Source organism: Ambystoma mexicanum, chromosome 6p (genome assembly GCF_040938575.1).
Source record: "Ambystoma mexicanum isolate Mex_15411 chromosome 6p, UKY_AmexF1_1, whole genome shotgun sequence".
NCBI classification, from domain to species: domain Eukaryota; kingdom Metazoa; phylum Chordata; class Amphibia; order Caudata; family Ambystomatidae; genus Ambystoma; species Ambystoma mexicanum.
Window position 1 is genome coordinate 517,271,070 of NC_090935.1, and position 18,697 is coordinate 517,289,766.

The 18,697-nt window shown below is 47.6% G+C and overlaps 1 protein-coding gene and 1 long non-coding RNA gene across 2 annotated transcripts in view; one reads left to right on the forward strand and one right to left on the reverse strand.

Moving 5' to 3' along the window:
* The window catches only part of LOC138511566 (uncharacterized), a 57,367-nt gene extending 48,558 nt beyond the window's left edge, over nucleotides 1–8,809 (reverse strand). The window contains exon 1 of the long non-coding RNA XR_011280631.1: nucleotides 8,166–8,809. This is a non-coding gene — a long non-coding RNA (uncharacterized lncRNA). The remainder of the gene's footprint in view (nucleotides 1–8,165) is intronic.
* Nucleotides 8,810–9,144: 335 nt separating this feature from the next.
* ZSWIM6 (zinc finger SWIM-type containing 6) overlaps nucleotides 9,145–18,697 on the forward strand; it is a 402,232-nt gene continuing 392,679 nt past the window's right edge. Inside the window, exon 1 of the mRNA XM_069627333.1 lies at nucleotides 9,145–9,633. Within this exon, the coding sequence (XP_069483434.1) occupies nucleotides 9,171–9,633 (463 nt within the window). The 5' untranslated portion in view covers nucleotides 9,145–9,170. The remainder of the gene's footprint in view (nucleotides 9,634–18,697) is intronic.

The following is an 18,697-nucleotide window of genomic DNA, read 5'->3' on the forward strand; positions in this document are numbered from 1 at the left end:
GCTCCCCCGCCGGCATCCAAACCACTCGCGTCCCCCAGGTGTCCAGGTTGCCTGCGTGCCCCAGGGCAATGATGGTCCGCCCTCGGCAAGTTAAGCCGCACCTCCCTGGTATGCAACCCGGACACACCCTCCTTCTGGAGGCGCGTAGCACACGCTAGGCGATCGGCCCTCGTAGGCGGCTGTTTCCCTGCGCTGCGGTTGTACAGGCCACTATCGGCTGTGTCACCCACTCACTGGGTCTGGGACTGCGTTTTGGGTCTCCACGTGACCAGCTGCTTTTCCCACAAGATATGGGCAGCAGCTGGCGAGTGATGACGGCGTCAGAGTAGGATTAATCAGGATTTATGGGGAGCCGCACAGAGCACTTTAGGAAGCCGCCATCTTCCAAAGCACATAGCATGCCCTTGAGAGTTTTATTAAATCTCTCAACCAGACCATTGGTCTGTGGCTTGTAAGAGGTGGAGCACTTATAGGTTATCCCGCACTCATTGTTTTTATGTAACTCGACATGAAATTGGATCCTCTGTCAGAGACTATCTCCTCATGGAATATAACTCCAGTGAAAATGGCAAGGAGTGCCCTGCCAACCACCCTGGCAGCAACCGTCCGAAGGGGTATAGCCGCAGGGTACCTGGTGGCATGATCAAGACCAGGATGAACTGGTGTACACCTGAAGTGGGAGGGTCAAGGGGACCGACAATGTCAATACCCACCCTCTCAAATGGTGTGCCTTCCACTGGCAACGGCTGCAGTGGGGCGATGACACTGCCTCCTGTCTTGCCAGACAATTGACAAATGGGGCAGGTCCTCCAGTGGGACTCACTTCTACTCCCATCTGGGACCAGTAGAAATGTGCAGAGAGCCTCTGCTTAGTCTTCTTGGTACCAAGATGACCAGCCAAGGGCACCTCATGCGCCAACTGCAGAAAAAAAAAAAAAAAAAAAAAAAAGCCTATAAACTTGGGGTACCACCAACCTCTCCCGACTCCTTAATCTCCTCTCCCTCCATTCTCCCTCCTTCCTATTCCTCACTTGTTCTTTTCTATTCCCCCTCGCCAATCCTACTTCCTCTCTACCTCCCCTTCTCCACAGTTAACTGCCTTTTGCACTGTTTTACTGTCGAATGATTCATCATGTAATTTTTGCTCACATTGTATTGTTGTTCATTGTATTAGTTGTTCCATTGTACAGCACCTTGGCATAAAGCGCTCTATAAATAAACAAATCAATCAACCTCTTCAGGGCACAAGGTTCAGGTTTGGTGGGCTCACCGCAAAAAAAGCTCACCCTCTCAATAAATCTGGAACGATCTAGGCACTTCGCCTTGTGCCTGCTTCCTCAGACCCTCGAGAGTGGCATGCTCTCTCTGACCCTTACAGAGCCCCCCCCCCCCAACCCCGCTTTAGCCAGCAGGCATTGAAGATCAGGGTGATCCTCCGGGTTGAGCACCTCTCCAGCAGGAGGCTCTTCTGGCTTTTCTCCCTCAGGGATGGAGTCTGGGTTTACCACTGGATCCAGCCCGTCTGGCGCATGAATCGCAGTGGGTGCTGCTGAAGCAGCAGGACGAGAAGGGGTCCCCTTCACAGAGGTGGCCTTCTTACTCTGCCAGTCAGGTACTGAAGCCGAAGGGGAAACCCAAGGAAAGACAGAAGTCAGACCCGGCGCGACCTGTGACAGTGACTGCAGCAGCAGTCAGGGGTAGACCACAGATCAACTCCACTAGATCATTGCCTAACAAAATGTTAGCAGGTACATTGTCCTGAACCAGGACAGGAAGCTTTGCTGTCTTGTCTCCAATCACGATTGTGACTAGGGCTACAAGAGATAATTTGGGAGGCCCACCAGCTAACCTGGTAGTTCTCAGAGGAGCACCTACATAGTTCTCTGGCATGAGCAGGGTCCTGTCCACCACTGTCATACTTGCCCCAGTGACTCTCAAACTAGTAGAAGGCTGGCCATTCAGGAGGACACTGCTCATAAATCTACAGGCGTTTTGTGGAGTGCAGACAGTACTTCTGCGTACTGGCCCCAGTCCCTAAGGAACACAAGGGAAATCTGTGCAGCAGGACCAGTACTCTTACTCCCACCCACATAAGGCTTTTCCCCACTAAATGTTTGGGTCTGATGAGAGGAAGGTTATCGTTTACCTGTCTGACTGCTTTTGGGACTCTGAGAGGCCCTCTTTTCTTTGTCCTTCCCACTGGTTTCCTTCGGGGACACAAAGTGGGAGACCCCATCCTACCCAGCTTGATGGGATCTAAAATGTTCTGGTCAGCAACATACTGATGCAACTCTGGTGAACCGGCTTCTGAAAAATGCTCAAAAAACAAAAAGGTGAGACAATTCAACAAACGTTTTCACTTTGTAAGCATCAATACACCCCATCCTGTTCATGTGTGCAGCACTCCCACACATTCTCTTTTCTTATATTCCCTGAACCTATCGGGACAGTGCCTTGCCAAACTTGCCAATCAAAGCAGACTTCATGCACGCATACTGACCCCTTTCTTCCACACTCATTTTCAGAATACAGTAATACCCAGTCTGGGGCACGCTGCTTAACAAACACTTGGCCCAATCTCTTTTTAATCAACATCATGGATTCCACAAGCCATTTCAAACGCTTCAATCCATTGGAGGATATCTAAACCCTCCACATACACACCAACCAAATCTTTCATAAACTTGGTGGCAGGGGACCTGACACTCAACGGGTTTGGTTCAAATCTCCACTCTAGCTTTCTCTAGCTGGATTCTCTGACATTGTGTCCTTGTCTTGGAGTTCAAGATCCCTATTCTTGATCATCACATGCTGTGCCAACTCATCTTTCTTAAATTCAGCTTCTGTTTCCAACTTTTAATATTCAAAGGCCCATCCTTAATAATTCAAGTTCGAAGGGATTCCGTGAAGAAACACTGCTGGGGTTCGGAATAGAGGCAGCAGGAGTGGTGGCACTCCCAGAAACAGATTCAGTAACAACCCCAGGGGTAGGGGCCTCAATGGTTGCAACCCCTCCCCCACCCCCCAATCAGGAATATCACCCTCGGCTCATCCTAGTCATTTTACCATTTGCAATGGATTCCATTGCTTGTAATGTAGTCATCTGGTGCATAACTAAACCTCACATTCACAAAACGTGGATATTTTGTAAGTGGCAAGGTTACACAGCGATTCTTAAAACCATAAGCATCCCACCAGTGGAAAGACTGGAGGGGGCATCTCTACTCCTTCTCCCTATATGGCAGAGTATAAGCACAGAACACCCCAGCCAAGGTTCTCCATTTGGTAGCTGTGGACAAGCTAGCAAGGCTTAAGGTCTCAGGAGGTGATGCAGGCTGGTTCTTTAAGTACAGCGTAGTCCCCAAGCACCCACAAAGGAATGTCCACACACTATCCTAGTGAAAACACAGTTCTTTATATAAATAAGGCTATGATTATGTGCACATGATAAATATACACAGTTCCTATGTGGTACTACAAATACTTATTTGATTCCATTAAAATGCATCAACTGCAGACAGTTTCAAATGGCACACAAATCGATTAATAAAGTGAAACCAACAATAGACTTGGAGGAAAACAAGTTGGTTAAACAATTGGTAGAATTCTGGACCCTACGAATAGACCTTTCTGTGTGAGGATCCCCCCCCCCCCCATCTGGGTAACATGTAAATAAAGAATATTGACAAGCCAAGTCCATATATTGTTTATAAGAGCCTTATTTCCTTCTATAAATTCTACTACCCCAATGTGCCTGGTTTAGCAGAGTTAGACGTCAGGTCATCGACGGATCCTTCTTGATCCTTTAAGGCAGGAGCCACAGATCGTCGCGATCCCTCGAAGAAAAGGTGAACAATGGTCGTCAAGGCAGCAGCTTCGGTCCCGGGGGTGCTCGTCGACGGTTGGTCGTGGACGTTCTGCGAATAGGGGGTGTGAGGACAGTTTGTTGCCGCAAAGAGTAAATGAAGACTTGGCCCAGCAAGGGCGTTGGGTTGTCGGCGTCTTTGTGGTCTTCTAGTGGCGGGAAATCCACCAGCGTATTCTCCTCAGCGACTTGGACTTTCTCTGGCGCGCCAAAGCGGTCGACTGATGAGCCAGGGAGTCCTTGATTCAAAGTGTTCTTAGGCAATGTAACGTTGCAGCTCTGGTCGTCAGCGGCACGGCATCAAGCTGTCCTCGCTTCTGGGCAACATGGCTTTGACGATCCTCTGAATCCTGGTCGACGGCAGTGGACAGAATGTCTTGGCGCTTCTCTTCAGTTTCCTCTGTGTTCCCAGTCTCTGGTCGACAGTCTTTCAGCGGTTGGTTTCCAGGGTGCTTTAGCGAAGGTTAGCTGGTGCACGATGGTCCCTCGTAGCTCGGGAAGAGATTGCCTTGCCCGGTCCCCTCTTGGATCAGTTTCTTGAAGGCACGGCAGTTTTCAGATTAAGTCGAAGCTAAACAATCTTCTTCCGGCTCGGCTTGGAGAGTAAGCATCAAGTTTTTCAGGGCTTCCCGGGACTTTGAGAAAACACGGTAACAGACAATAGAAAGCAAGAGGCTACAGGGACCATCTTGTCTCCTATCAGGAATCAAATGATTCAAATGGCAGGGCCCGAGTATCCCAAAATGGAGGATACTCAAAGCACCTGTCAAATTCAGCATGGAGCTGCCACCAGACCATACCCTACTCTGTGGGACACACACACAGGTTCCCAAAAACACACACTATGGTACAGGGCCAGACCCCACCCATGGGTGCCATAAGGGTATCCCAAGGGTCTGAACACCAAACCAAAAAGAGGAAGATCTGCAGTGCAGAAAATAACACATGGTAAAAGTAGAACAATGCCCTTGGGCGTATGGGCACTGTACAAATACACATAACATGGAGGCCCGGTCCCTCCAATGCATTTCCAGCATAACAGCAAGTTCCTTAATTACATACTCAACCCAAGACGAAGCACTTGTTGACAAGTGAAGAAAGGTTTACCAGTGCTTTCTGTAAAATGGTGCATGTCACTAAGCACAATATTTGCTGCAAGGTTGACTCTTAAAGGTCAGCCATGCGCAGTGAACCGCTTATTTGACATTTACTGCAAACAAGTTGGTTTGCAGTAAATGTCAAACATGTTTCAAACATCCCCATACTCACTCGCCAGCATAAAGTCTCCTCACCAATGCGAGTGGGCTAGTAGATTTTTTGCGAGCCCTGCAGTGGACTTCAGACTCAGATTTCAAGCATGCATTCTAGAGTAACTTGGTCCACTACCTGTCAAACATATGCTAGGCTAGTGCGCAACTGTACAGCACTCATTGAACATGACAGCCGTGATTGGCAGGGGGCGGGGAGATTTAGGGCAGCCTGCCAATAGGACATCAATGAAACTAACAATAAGCAGAATAAACACCGAGCTTGTCACTCCAAATCGAGAACCACAAGCAGCAGTTGTGGTTAATGTTAACAAAACAACCTTTCTTCAAGAAAACTCTCAGAAGGGAGGACCAATAGAGAGAAAGGTCTATGTTAAGCTCCGGACTTCACACACAAACTGTTTTCCATGATCCCATTAAGAAGCCAGTCACAGCAAAACCTGCCAGGAGAGGAGGAGAAAATCCATAACAAAAATAAAGTGCATAAATTGTGCAGAGTGTCGGTCATCTCCATGCACCAAACAGAGAATAGGATAAAGGCTGCAAAATAGATGAGGCACAAGAAATACTATCATGGAACACATAAATACAACACGGAAGGGTGATTACATTACAAATTAGGAGAGCTATGGGCGATTACAGGTTGACAATAAATGTGCCTTCTGGAGAAATTAATCTGAGGGATTAGTACAAGTAACAGTAGGTCTCATACCATCGTAGAATTATCTTACTTTCACACAATAAGAAACTGAAAGGAATCTAGCAAGCATACACATTAAATATACATCTTAAGCCTCCTCTTAGAACATTTCCATACCTGGACTTTGGTCCCCAGGGGTGTTTCTACTACAAAGCGCTTTTAGGCCATCCATAAACATGGAAAAATAATGACTACAATAAAAGTCAAAGTGTTATCCTAAACTCTGTTACACGTTTCAACCTATGGTGTATGTGCGCTCACAGTAAGCCAAATGAGCATATGGTCAGGCATTTGCTTTTAAAAGTCTACATGCAAGTTACAAGCAGCTTTAGACAACTCGTATTGATCATCCTTCAATGCGACAACCATTGACATTTCATGATGTACAGTGTTTATTTTTAAACTGATTTATTTCCATTTCATTAATGTGATCCCTGTAGGTTTGTCCTGAAAGGAGATGGATACTGTAGGGAATTCATACTATTAAACTGTCAGATCCGAGGTTCATAAAAAGAACTTTGTTTAATAAATTCAAAATGGACATGTCCGATATTGGGGTGCGTGGAAAATTCCCTGACCTAGATTTCACCTGATTAACCCATCCAACAGTGTGATTGCAGTCTATGTAAGTGAAGAGCACTGCATTAAGTGACATAGAAGAAGTTGCCATAAGCAAGCAAAACAAATAGCCATGAGGTGTGCAATAGATTTTACCATTACTGTAGTATAACAAAGCATACTGAACGGGCCAAAATTGCATGCAAATTGAGTAGACCCAAAACCACGACACATCGAGCTGTTGGAATCCTGGAGTAATCCTATTGAAGTTTTCCAAATCATTCAATAACAAACTACTGGTCGTGATTCGAAGCACCTCGTATCAACACCCAGAAGGTACAGAAGACTTTCTTCACAAACAGAAGCAACATCAGGATAAAGACCTGTGAGCTACAATCGTTCCCAACAACTCTCTGCACCCCGAGCCCCAAGAGACATATCAAGCCTCATCATAAGCACTAATAGCTATGAAAGTTTTCATGGTGGTCTTTAAACATCAAAGCTTATTTGATGGCGACATACCTATGCCCAGTATTCACACAATGGCCCATCTGTTCACATTGCCACCTGTCATCACTCATCTGCAATGCTCCCTTTTCCACTCGAACAGTACCTTCCATTCCACCCTTAGTCAATTTGCAATTGCCTAGTCCTCACTCTCCATGTCTGAAGCCTTTAATAGGTTTTCATTGTACTCGGATGATTAAAAAAGGAAGAGGAAACTAAATAAATAACCAGTTTCCATTTGACAGGCCTCAGCGCGAGGGCACGGTGGACCCGTTCGCTGGAATGGAAAAGGAGCACACATGTGACAGAAGCAGAGCTGTTGCTTGCTAAATTCGGAAATCGGGCTATGTGCAGAAATAGCAACGCGCAGAGGCACCCGCCCACCACAAAAAGTGCCCCTGCGGGAAACTTAATTAACGTTGATTAAGCTCAGCGGCATCCACCTTGCAAGGCGTGGCAGTTCGCACTGGGGTGCAGCATCTCATGCACATATGGTCTTAGAGACTATAGGGCGTCTGTTGTATTTGGGAGCTCTACTTGGCTATGATGCGGGAGACCAAGTCCTCAAGTCGGATAGGCGTGCTAACTTTGGTTTCGAAATTGCTGCCTTTTAACTAAATCGTTAAACTTACTGGTGGGGAAATTGTCGGATCTTGAGTCTGTTTAGACATCCGAATACTTAGCTCTGTTATGCACGTGTGCGGAGGAAAATAAAATCAAAACAGGACACACACGTTTTTAAAACCAGACCATGGAAAAGTGACTGTTGATCTTGTTGAAAGCAGAATGGGGTTAAGGGGGAAGTGTACAGTTATACAATCAATATCTGAAAAGCAGGCGCAAGAGGCAGTGAGCCAAGCATACACATCAGAATGCGCCTAAAGCGAACCTCCAAAATACTTGAGCATGCCCCCATTCTTCGAGGATCCGTGGTCGTAAGCAACCCAGGTCGAATGAAAGTACTTCCGCAGTGGAAGTAGAACTCGCAGCGTGCGGCGCAGCAACTTTTGTAAAAGAAAACCTATACGTCCAGCCAGTCGTTAACTCAAGACCGCGGTTGCCGGCGTTGTGCGATATTCTCCACTAGCCAGAAATCAGACGGTCGACATTGCATCCACGTTTTGATAAGAAGGTTTCCATATATAAAATATAAAGAGGCTTTTGCATCCGGCAAAACGCAGACATTAAACCACAAAGGTGCATCGTTGAAAACCGTCTTCTACTTCAGGAAAAATCCTAGAGCAAAAACAGACGTGGATAAACTCACAAAAAAAGACGCCCACGCAGAGCGTTCTCCGATCCCAGAAACAGTTCCGTGTGGCATGCCGAGATGAACCGGCACCGCTGGTTTAAACCTCCCCTCAGCACCGCCTTCTCTCCCAGTGATACGGGCAATCCCCGCCCGCCAGGCGTCTTTGTTTTGAAATGAGTGTGACGTCATCACGCCCCGCCCACTGCACACTATTCCCCAAGGGTGTCACGAGGTCTGCTGTTGAGAACGTCTCAGTTTTTAATGCGCATGTATTCAGGGGGCCATATTGTAACCAGGCAGTCACCCATCGCTCCGCAACGTTAAAAATGAAAGAACGCTGCGCCTGACTCTAATAAGACCGCCACCGTCGGTCAGCCCATGAACTACCCTTCGTTTCTTCGGTATGCTGCCCAGATTTTACACAAATTCATCATTTTTGATAAAACTGAAGCCACAAACATACATGGAACCTCGATCGTCTACAAATACACATTTCTCAGTCTCCTTCCCCGATGTCGCAAAAACAAAAAATACACAAGCTGCAGCTACGTCATGAAAAACACCGCCTCTTTCGTCGCCTACGGGGCCTCGCCTGTGACAGCTCCAGTACGGGCTCGTCTAGTCCCAGAGCCTCTCACGTGTGGTTGGTAGGAACATATTTCAAAACCCTCACCTTCATGTTGACATGGGCCAAGGGGGCCGTCCCTTAGCAACGCCCTCAGCTCTCCTCTCACATTCCCACATCCCTCAGTCCCACCCACTCTCCCTGGCTCAGACAAGCCTGCCTGTTCCTCGTTGTCATTGTTGTTCCTCTATTTATGTTTCTGACAGGGCTTATTTGCATGGCCGCAGCCCCTTTTCTCCTATTATGGTGCAGCTGCCCATGCAAGGCGGCGGAGCGGCGGAGCGGCTACGCCCCTCCACTCTGCCTCAGCCGCTGCGACGAGGACCGCCCCTTGCCTGCGTGCCCCGTTTAAAGCACTCGGGCACTTCCGCTGTCTCGCCATAAGCGGTGCGACCATGGCGGAGCGCGGACAGCAGCCTCCCCCCAAGCGGCTCTGCTGCAGACCAGGTTACGGCGCAGGGTGCCGGCCGGGCGCGCGCGGGGCGGGAGCCGTGGCCGGTCTGGGGGCGCTGGCTGGCCGCGCGCAAAGCCCCGAGTCGTTGTTGGATATCGCGGCCCGGCGAGTGGCCGAAAAGTGGCCCTTCCAGAGGGTGGAGGAGCGCTTCGAGCGCATCCCGGAGCCCGTGCAGCGCCGCATCGTGTACTGGTCTTTCCCACGGAGCGAGCGTCAGATCTGCATGTATTCGTCTTTCAACACGGGCGGGGAGGAGGCGCCCGGCCCCGGGGGAGGTGGCGGGGCTAGTGCCACCGCAGGGGCCGCTGACAGCAACGCCGCAGCCGCCGACGAGAGCCGCCTTCCCTTCCGCCGCGGCATTGCGCTGCTGGAGGGCGGCTGCGTGGACAACGTCCTGCAAGTGGGTAAGTGATTCTTGCGGGGGCAGAGGGGGGCTGGCGAGGGCCCCACACCCTTCTCTGATCCTCCTCCCTCTACTGCTGAGCCAGCAGCAGCCAGGGCTGTGCAAGGGCAGCACCCGCGGGGAGGAGGAGGGAGAGCCGCCCCTGCTGGGGCACTGTTTGACAGTGAGACGAGGCCTTACCCGGGAGGCGGGGGCGCTTACCCACATGAAGATGCCAGAGGGTGGTGGGGTCTAGGCAATGTCCCCCACGAGGGTGCTACCCAAACAACTGCTGGGAGGGCAGCACCTCATCAAAGGCAGACACCCTCACCCCACCCCACTGTTATACACAGAAAATGCTCAAAAGGAGATGGGTAGTAAAACTCAGCCAACCGCGTGGACAGGGCTATATCCGGAGAGGAGGTCACCCGCCACTTAAAAGCCTTTATCAAGTTGAAAGTTCGTTAAGGGGGGGGGGGGGCGGTTACATATACCTGTAACATTACCAGGCAAAAAAAAAAAGCCTTGACCACAAGGAACGTGATTACATATCTCGCATCCTGTCACTAGAAACCAGGTGGTAAATAGGGACTGTAGACCCGAGTATAAGGCAACTTTTTCAACAGCCCGACCTGAAGCAGGTGCTCAAAGCGAAGTAGCTGTCCCGATGGGAGAGGTCCAATTCCCACCTTTTTCACGGACACATAATCCCAGCTCCCTGGCGTGTAATAGAACCGCTCTCTAATATCCATTCAGAAACAGCTGTCCCCTCCAGAGGCTTTGCTGGTCAAAGCGCTCCCCACTTGCGTTAGTCCATTTCAGAACAGCTGCCCACGCAGGAATCGGCGGATGCAAATCAGCCCTTGTTGGGTAGTGAGCTGCGCAGAGGCCCACAGATCGTCCCTTTCCGGTCAGCCCGAACATCACACTGCACCCCAAGAGTGTAATCAACCATCGTTCTCGTAAATCGAAGGGTAACGTGGCCCTGGTGTCGTTGGTATCCCACCATGCGAGAAATCCTCCATTTACCGGGTAACAATAATCCGGGGGTGCCACTGGTGCTCCCACGGGACACGAGCCCACCGTGTCCCACGTCCACTCAAGCGTTATGTTCAAATGGAGAAATCCTGGCGGGATGGTTTGCAGGTATGCTTCTGCGTTCACCACCTCCCCAAACTATACGAAGATCGCAATCCTTCTCGGGTCCATCGCCCTCCCAAAGAAGGAAACTCCACCCCTTTACTCCGTAGTCCGAGAGCAGGCCTAATCCAATCGGGGGTTGAGGCTAGCCCCAGCCCCCACCTCATCACTATAGCCACACCCCCAAAGCCCTCCACTGGAAAACCGAGCCTGCAACTGACATTGGAGGGGGTTTGGGCACGCCCCCTCCCCTCTCCCGTCGAAGGGTGCATCGGGACCCCCTCCCAGGACTGGGGGTGCGAAGATAAAAAGGCAATTAATGAGATTGTGCACGCTGAACAAAGAGGAATTTAAAGGACACGGGGAAGGGGGTGGCTGGCTCTGAAACAGACAATGCAGCTGATTGATAGCATTTCCTGCGCTGGTTCTTGCGGTTCTGCCGTTTTTTTCCCTGTGTCTTTGATTTTTTTTTCTTCCTCCCTTTACTTGGGGTTTTTTCGAAGCGCTTGGGCGGTGCAGTGTAGATGATGATGGAACGCACTTCCTCTGGCTGTACTCAGTGAAAACAGAATTGGGATGCACCCCACCAGTGCAGTCGTCAGCAGAAGGCGATGCGATGTGCCAACCCCACGGGCGCCTCGAGTGCAAGAAACAATGCCCACCTTTCATTCTATGCCCTCCCCGGCCAGCTGTACATCACAGCTAAGCGATCTCTGCCTGGGCCATGTAACCAAACACACGTTGCCCCTCTCTGCCTTGCTAGCTTTAACGGCCTACCTCAATCAGTATTCTGATTTACACCACTAGCACACGGATATTACATGGTTACATTATTGAAGACTTACCAGCCGCCCTCCTTGTGTTCCGCAGTCCCCTTGTGCATACCCCGCCCCTCGGGTCTTAACGAACCCATAACATTTTGCTGCTCCCGTCTTTTGCGAATAAGGATGGTCACCCCCCCGCCCCCCAATACCATGTTCTGGACGTTTGTAACCTACCACCCCCCATATCTTGACTGAAATAGGCTCCCTGTTCCATCGTCAGGGATGTGTTCCTTGATGCACATCCCTCGACCTGTCTGAATATGTAATGTTTTTCTATTTCTCGGTCCATGCCCCTTCCCTTCTGAATATGGATGGAGTATCTGTCCCCACGCAGTTTTCATCTGCTCGTGATGCAGGCACTCTCGGCCTTTCCAACCACTGAGGTTCTAAAATGCATTTTCTTGCCCCTGGGAAGGTGGGGGCGGCATTCTTGCCTTTGAAATACACTCTGGGTTCCTCCTTGTTGGTAGCTAATCGCCAGCATTGTGCTTTCCCCGTTGCACAATGTTCCATTTTCCAAGACTTACAAAGGATGTGTGTGAGGCTTGCGTTGGGCTGGTTTTCTGAACCCCCTCCCCCGCACTAGGTCAGATTGCCCTGTCTGGCACCATGTCTCTCGGATCCCGTGTTGGGAGATGGGTGGCAGCTCCGCAGGCCATCCCCTTTTCCGGCTAATGGGGCGAAGCTTTTTCCTGGCTGTTTTCCTTCTCATTTAGAGCTTATCTGCCATGTGCATATCAAACAGCCCAAGGCCTTCCCATTGAAAGGCCGGCACTTTGTTCTAATTTTCATGTTTGTCTTCCCGGTTTTGTCACCCTACTGAGGGAGGCGAACAAAGAAGCTTTTTGCTTATAATATCCTTGGTGAATGGAGGGATCTGACAGGGCTGGCGGTGTCTAAAACCGCACTTCGGGTTTCTCCCTCAAAATCACTGCTGTAATGCCCGATCAAGGGGGGCGGGGGTGTGATCGCCACCTCTCCCGTCAGTGGGATCGGATCACATCGCAAAGGGCTAGGCCGCCCGTCAGCTTTTGATCTTTTATTCAATTAATAGGGCGGTGCTTAGGAGATGGCTATCTTTTGAACCTTGTGGGGTTTTTTGCTCTCATCTAGGCTTGTCCAAACCTCGGGGGGCAATCGATTGTTTGTGCCCTCGCCGCGGTTCATTTAAATTCTAATGTAATCCACAACACTTTTTTTCTACATCAGCCATTATTTCTGGATGGCAGACACTGCTGCGTTCTGCCCTCTGCATTTCCAGCTCTGCAAATAGTGTTGGAACGAAAAAAGAGAACATTTTTTTTTAAATCACTTATCATTTTTTTCCCCACCCAGGTCTGGGTGTCTAAAGTCTGGGTTCCAAAAGGCTGCAAACCACAACAGCTTTTTTTCTGTTCCACCGTTACGGCTCGGGTTGTTTTGTGTGTGCCTGATTCTGCCTCCCAAGCGATGAAGTATGAAAGGATTGCACACAGGGAGGGAGGGTTTCGTGGTTGATTGCATGCAAGCTCGGAATTTGCTGTGAAAATAAGCCAAAGGGCGCTGCATAGATGTAATCTTCTCTAGGAGACACAGCCCGAAGTGTTCTTGCTTTCAATAGATGGTGCAGTGTTGGGTGTATGGAGGCAAGTGGGAGGGTGAGGCTCTGAGCCAAAATGGGGAAACTAACTATAGACAATACACTGTCTAATGTCTGTTCCCAGAATGAGGATCTCTCGAAGGTCCTTCTTTTTTTTTTTTCTTCAGATAAGTTGTGGTGCGAAGTTGGTGGGGCTAGTAGTGTCCTGCATTTCATTCTTAATTGCACGTTTGTTTGGATTTAGAGCCATACTGCAAAGTAGACTAATGCTCTAGTTACAATTCATGCTTTTCGTTCTGTTCAAAAGGCAATGGACGAGACACGAGGGAAAGTGCAAACATGTTTCGTGTTTTGTATGCATTCTAAACACGGCTATGCTCCATTTATGGCTTCAGGTTTTACCTGGAAGCAGTTTGTAATGTCAATTTTGCACTTGTGTGGCACACTGATTGGGTAGAGGGTGTCTTTAGTGGGAAAACGTCGTTGTTGGGTCTTGGTCGGTAGTTTGTGCCTATGGTGTAGGCTGTAAACATTCCTTCTGCCACCCAGCTACTAGGCCTTTTTGTTGCTGTTGGCAGTGGATAATGGCTTTTGACATGTGGTATCCTGCAGTGTGCACACAGAAGCAGTAGCGATTGGACGTTTTTTTTTTTTTGCATGTTGTTGATAGTCCCTTTTGGACTATTGTTATTTTGCATGTATATAGCGCCTTATATACCATTGGACTATGCCAAATAACGCATGTCTTTAAATCACTGGGAGTTAGCATGCTCACAGATTACAGGCTTGTTACCCCAGGTGTAAGTGGGATGCAGGCCACATCTGTATCCCTGGTTCGGGGTTTATTAGTGCGTTCTCATTTGGCTCAGGATTTCATAGCATCAAAGCAAAGTGTAGTAGTCTGTGTTGTTGCTATGGCAGAATTGCCATTCACTAGTGCACAGATTATGCTGATGATTGGAACCAGAATACGTCCTCCTTTGGTGTAATGATGATGTGTTATCTATCGCTTTACAGAGAACACATTTGCATACAATATCACCCAACCGAAGTTGGTACTAATTTATCGACCTCCGAAGGATGAATGGCTGTGTTGGCCGTGCCAGGATTAGGACCTGCAGATCGCACATGGATCGTAGTGAGCGTGCAACCCACTGAGCTATTTTACCGTCTGCACTGTTAAAAGGGGAAACGTGCGTTCACACTACCAAGTTACTTCAACTAGGTACTTGACTCTCCCTCTAGAAGTTGTCATGGAGGTTCTTGTTGGGTTCTTAAAGAGAATGTGTGTATTAGCTTTTCTGTTGGGGTTCCAATTGCAGCTGGAAATGAGATGCTGAGCGTATGACTGGGGCTTCTGCTTATAGAAGGCTCTCCACTTTGTCTTACAAACCATATTACATAGTTACCAGCTCTGTTTGCAGTTCGGGGCCTATGAAGCTCTCTCTCGAGTGGCTTGCATCATCCTATGCAGCTTTTGAATGATTGCGTTTGATTCTGACATTGTGCCCTGTGGGTGCTGCTGCACTATTTTCACAGGGCACTTGGTCCGTCCTCTCCTTTATCTGAGACCTGGAGCTATAGTCCACGCTTGGAGCTGCTACAGGGAAGTTTCGTTATTTTAACGTCGTGCACCTCTTCTATTTTAACTGTTAGTCTTTTGTTTAGCACTATTGGTACATAGTTCTTGTGATAGTGAAGAGGCAATAAGAATCTCTGAAGTTGCAACCTACTGGCCGACAAGTCACTTGGAATGAATGCAAGTTTGCACACTTAAGACTGAACTATGGCCAGCAGTGGGCAAACCAAATGTGTCCTGACTCCTGTTAATAAACTTGTCTATGGATCTTTTGTGTAGGTCAAGAAAGTGAGCAATGACTGGGAAATAATTGATATGTGTGTTTTTCAATCACTTTGGTGCCTCAGGCATGTTGAGCTTAATTTGGTACTGTATACGAACCTTGTCCATCATATGATTTATTGTGCATTGTATGCCTTTGCAGCTGTTGGTTTCTAAAAACCGCAGCACATGTCCTCTACACTGGTTTGCATTTCGATAAGTGAAGTATCCAAAACTGTGACTTCGATCCCCCACCCAACAATACAAACTGGAAACAAGGCTGCACAATTGGGGATAGACTTGTGAAGAACACGTGGAATAGTTTGGCACATCTTTATTATGGTTTTCTATTTGTTCCTAGTCGCACTAGACCCAGGTGGCATTCTCGAAGTGGAATTTCCAATTGTTGCTCTTGCATGCTTAAGGTGGACATCAGCGACCTGTTGGTGTACCCTGTACCCGTACAAAAGTGGGGACATTGATATTAATTATTTTCAGAAGGTTGCTGTCTAGTCTTGGTGTATCACTGGCCTGGCATGTCTGAGCTATAAACGCTTTTTTTAAAAAGAATGGAGTCGTCATACCAAACCCTATTTGCAACAGGTGAGGAACTATATTTTCGTGATCAGAGCTGCTTTTTTTTTAAATTAATATAATGATTTCACACTTGATATGGTCAACAATAACATAACCCAACATTTTTTTTGCTGTTCAATTGTATCTCGGCATTTTCAGGCAAATAGTCTGAATGTTGTACTTGCAAGTATTGAAGTTCTCTGCATAAGCATTCTAGGCAGATGACTTTTAGCAAAGGTAATCTTTTTACACTACACTGTAGTTTTAATTTGAAGTGGCCTCATCAAGAACCTCAAGTTGATTGAACTGATTTGTTTAATTGAATGCTGCACTTCACCTGTAGGCTAAAGCTTGCACACAATTCATTGTTGGCCATTGTGCTGAATTTGAACCCCATAGAAGTACGATTATTCCTTCCGCGCTTTATTTACATCTCAAAATTCTTTTTGCTGACTTTTTTCACTGATCGTTGCAATCTAGAAAGTTCCTTCAATGTTCTGTTTGAGTAATCTCTATTGTTTAAAGTTTGGGTGCCCTGAAATGTTACCAGCCCTGTTACTAATCTGGCAACTGAGTTCTGGAGCGAGGACTCAAACTGTAGTTGAGAGTGATGGATCAAGCTAGTTCTTTGTCCGTTAAATTGGATTCATGTCTCAGAAGAGTATGTATTTTCCGTGGTGGTGATCTAGCTCTAGAGGGATGCTATGGACAACCTGGCTGGAACCAAAAGCCCTTCCTCCTACTGAGGTAGACGAGTTTAGTACTATTAAATGTGTAATGACAACAATTAAAGGGATGGTCTAGTAAAACATTTTATTTCAAAAATATATAGGCCACATAAAAAAAATACTAGCATCCTCCGTTTTAAAACTTCCTATTTAAAATTTTGAGCTATTCAACCTCAAAATTCGAAAAAGCAAGCACAGGGGCACAGCCATTTTGTGAAATGGAGGCCCTCCTGTGCTGGCTTTTACTTTTGCGGCACTAATGAAGGAAAAGCCAGCCAGCTGTAGTAGTCTACCGCTGGGTGGCTTTCCCTTCATTAGTGCCGGGACTCGGAGGACGCGGACCGGAGACCAGAGCAGGAAAGCTGCAGCTGAATCTCGGTAAGTGCTATTTATTTTTTTTACAAAAAATAAGCACTAGCTGCGTTTTTTTTACTAAGTTTTCCGGGCTGGAGGAGCCCGGAAAACTTAGAAATAAAACCCCAGCTTTAAAAACGTTTTTATGTTTGCGGTCGCTTTTGAAGCGACCGCAAACATAAATACAACATTATTGTGTTGGAAAACGCTGCGGTTTTAAAACCGCAGCGTTTTCCAACACAACCGCGCGTGTTTCTGCCTGCTGTGGCTATCACTTTGGGTCTCCGGTGCTCCCAGGGGAGCACCGGAGACCCAAAGTGAAAGCCACAGCATGCAGAAACACACGCTGTTATGTTTACATGCCGCGTAGTGTTTCTGCCTGAATCTGCTTTCCCATTTGGGGCTCTCGGGCTCCCCACGGGGGGAGCCCGAGAGCCCCAAATGGGAAATCAGCTGCAGGCAGACACAACGCAGCGTTTTCCAACACAATAACGTTGTATTTATGTTTGCGGTCGCTTCAAAAGCGACCGCAAACATAAATACAACGTTTTTAAAGCTGCGGTTTTATTTCTACGTTTTCCGGGCTCCTCCAGCCCGGAAAACTTAGAAAAAAAATGCAGCTAGTGCTTATTTTTTGTAAAAAAAATAAATAGCACTTACCGAGATTCAGCTGCAGCTTTCCTGCTCTGGTTTCCGGTCCGCGTCCTCTGAGTCCCGGCACTAATGAAGGGAAAGCCACCTAGCGGTAGCCTTTGTTTACTACAGCTGGCTGGCTTTTCCTTCATTAGTGCCGCAAAAGCCAGCACAGGAGGGCCTCCATTTCACAAAATGGCTGTGCCCCTGTGCTTGCTTTTTCGAATTTTGAGCTTGAATAGCTCAAAATTTTACATAGGAAGTTTTAAAACGGAGGATGCTAGTATTTTTTTTTTATGTGGCCTATCTATTTTTGAAATAAACATTTTTACTAGACCATCCCTTTAATGAAGCTGGAGGAAACCAACGCAAAGTGCTATAAAACGAAATTAAACTTTTTCTGGGGAGATGCCAATTGCCCCCAACCCCCATTGGTCTTGAATAGCAAAACAAGCACATTCAGTGGGACAATAAGCTCTTCCCTAGAGGGGAGCGATCCTGGGACATTCACATTAAAGGGGCAGATCATTTGCCATTTCAGAATAGCTTGTTTAGTTTTGCAGTTATGATGTTCAATTTATAGGCGCTTGTTGGGGTAGAATTGTCTTGTCTTTACGCCACACTTGGTTAGCAACCTACTGCAGTCTCCTCTCCATGTATGCAAAACAAGCTCTTATTGCCCGACTTAAGGGGCGTTTTTGTCGACTATCGCCAGTAGAGTCAAAAAACAGTTTCAAATACTGTGACGTTTTCTGATCGTGCCTTGATGAGCCCACTACTCTTGTATTCTCTTGGGCTTTATTCCGGCAGTAGACCCACTTTTTATTTTTGCAAGTTTAAAAATGCAGAACTTTGACCTGATCTGATTTTGCAATTCGATGGTATGCATGATATTGTTTTGAAAGTTGGTGTTAAGCAATGACTGAAATCCGAGCACAAGAACCATCTGAGCACAAACCATTCCTTTTTATTGTCAAGATGCGATTAGCTTGTCGATGACTGACTGAATAAAGGAGACTGTCCAATGTTGCTAGGACTGTAGGACTATCAACATAATGGCTTTCTTCTTCAGTAGTGAGTTATCAATGTTAATTGCGTAAGCCTGCCCGCTGATGGTTCCGAATTATATTGATCTCTTCCTAACCAGTGGTGCATTAACTTGCCTTTCGATGACTATGCTTACTTGAGAAATGGGCTAATCTGCTGATCGCTAGTTGGCCTAAAATATGGCTTTACGGCTTTAGATGGCAAGATTGCTTTTATCCATGGGTTCTCAGTGGGTCTATTTGTGTAGCAGGAACATTGAATACCAAGCAGTTGGCGGGTTTGGCAATAGTGCGGCTCGTGGATCTTCGTTCCCCATCTTAACTAGATTTGTAGGCAATGTTGTCCATGTCTGGATTTGAAAGATA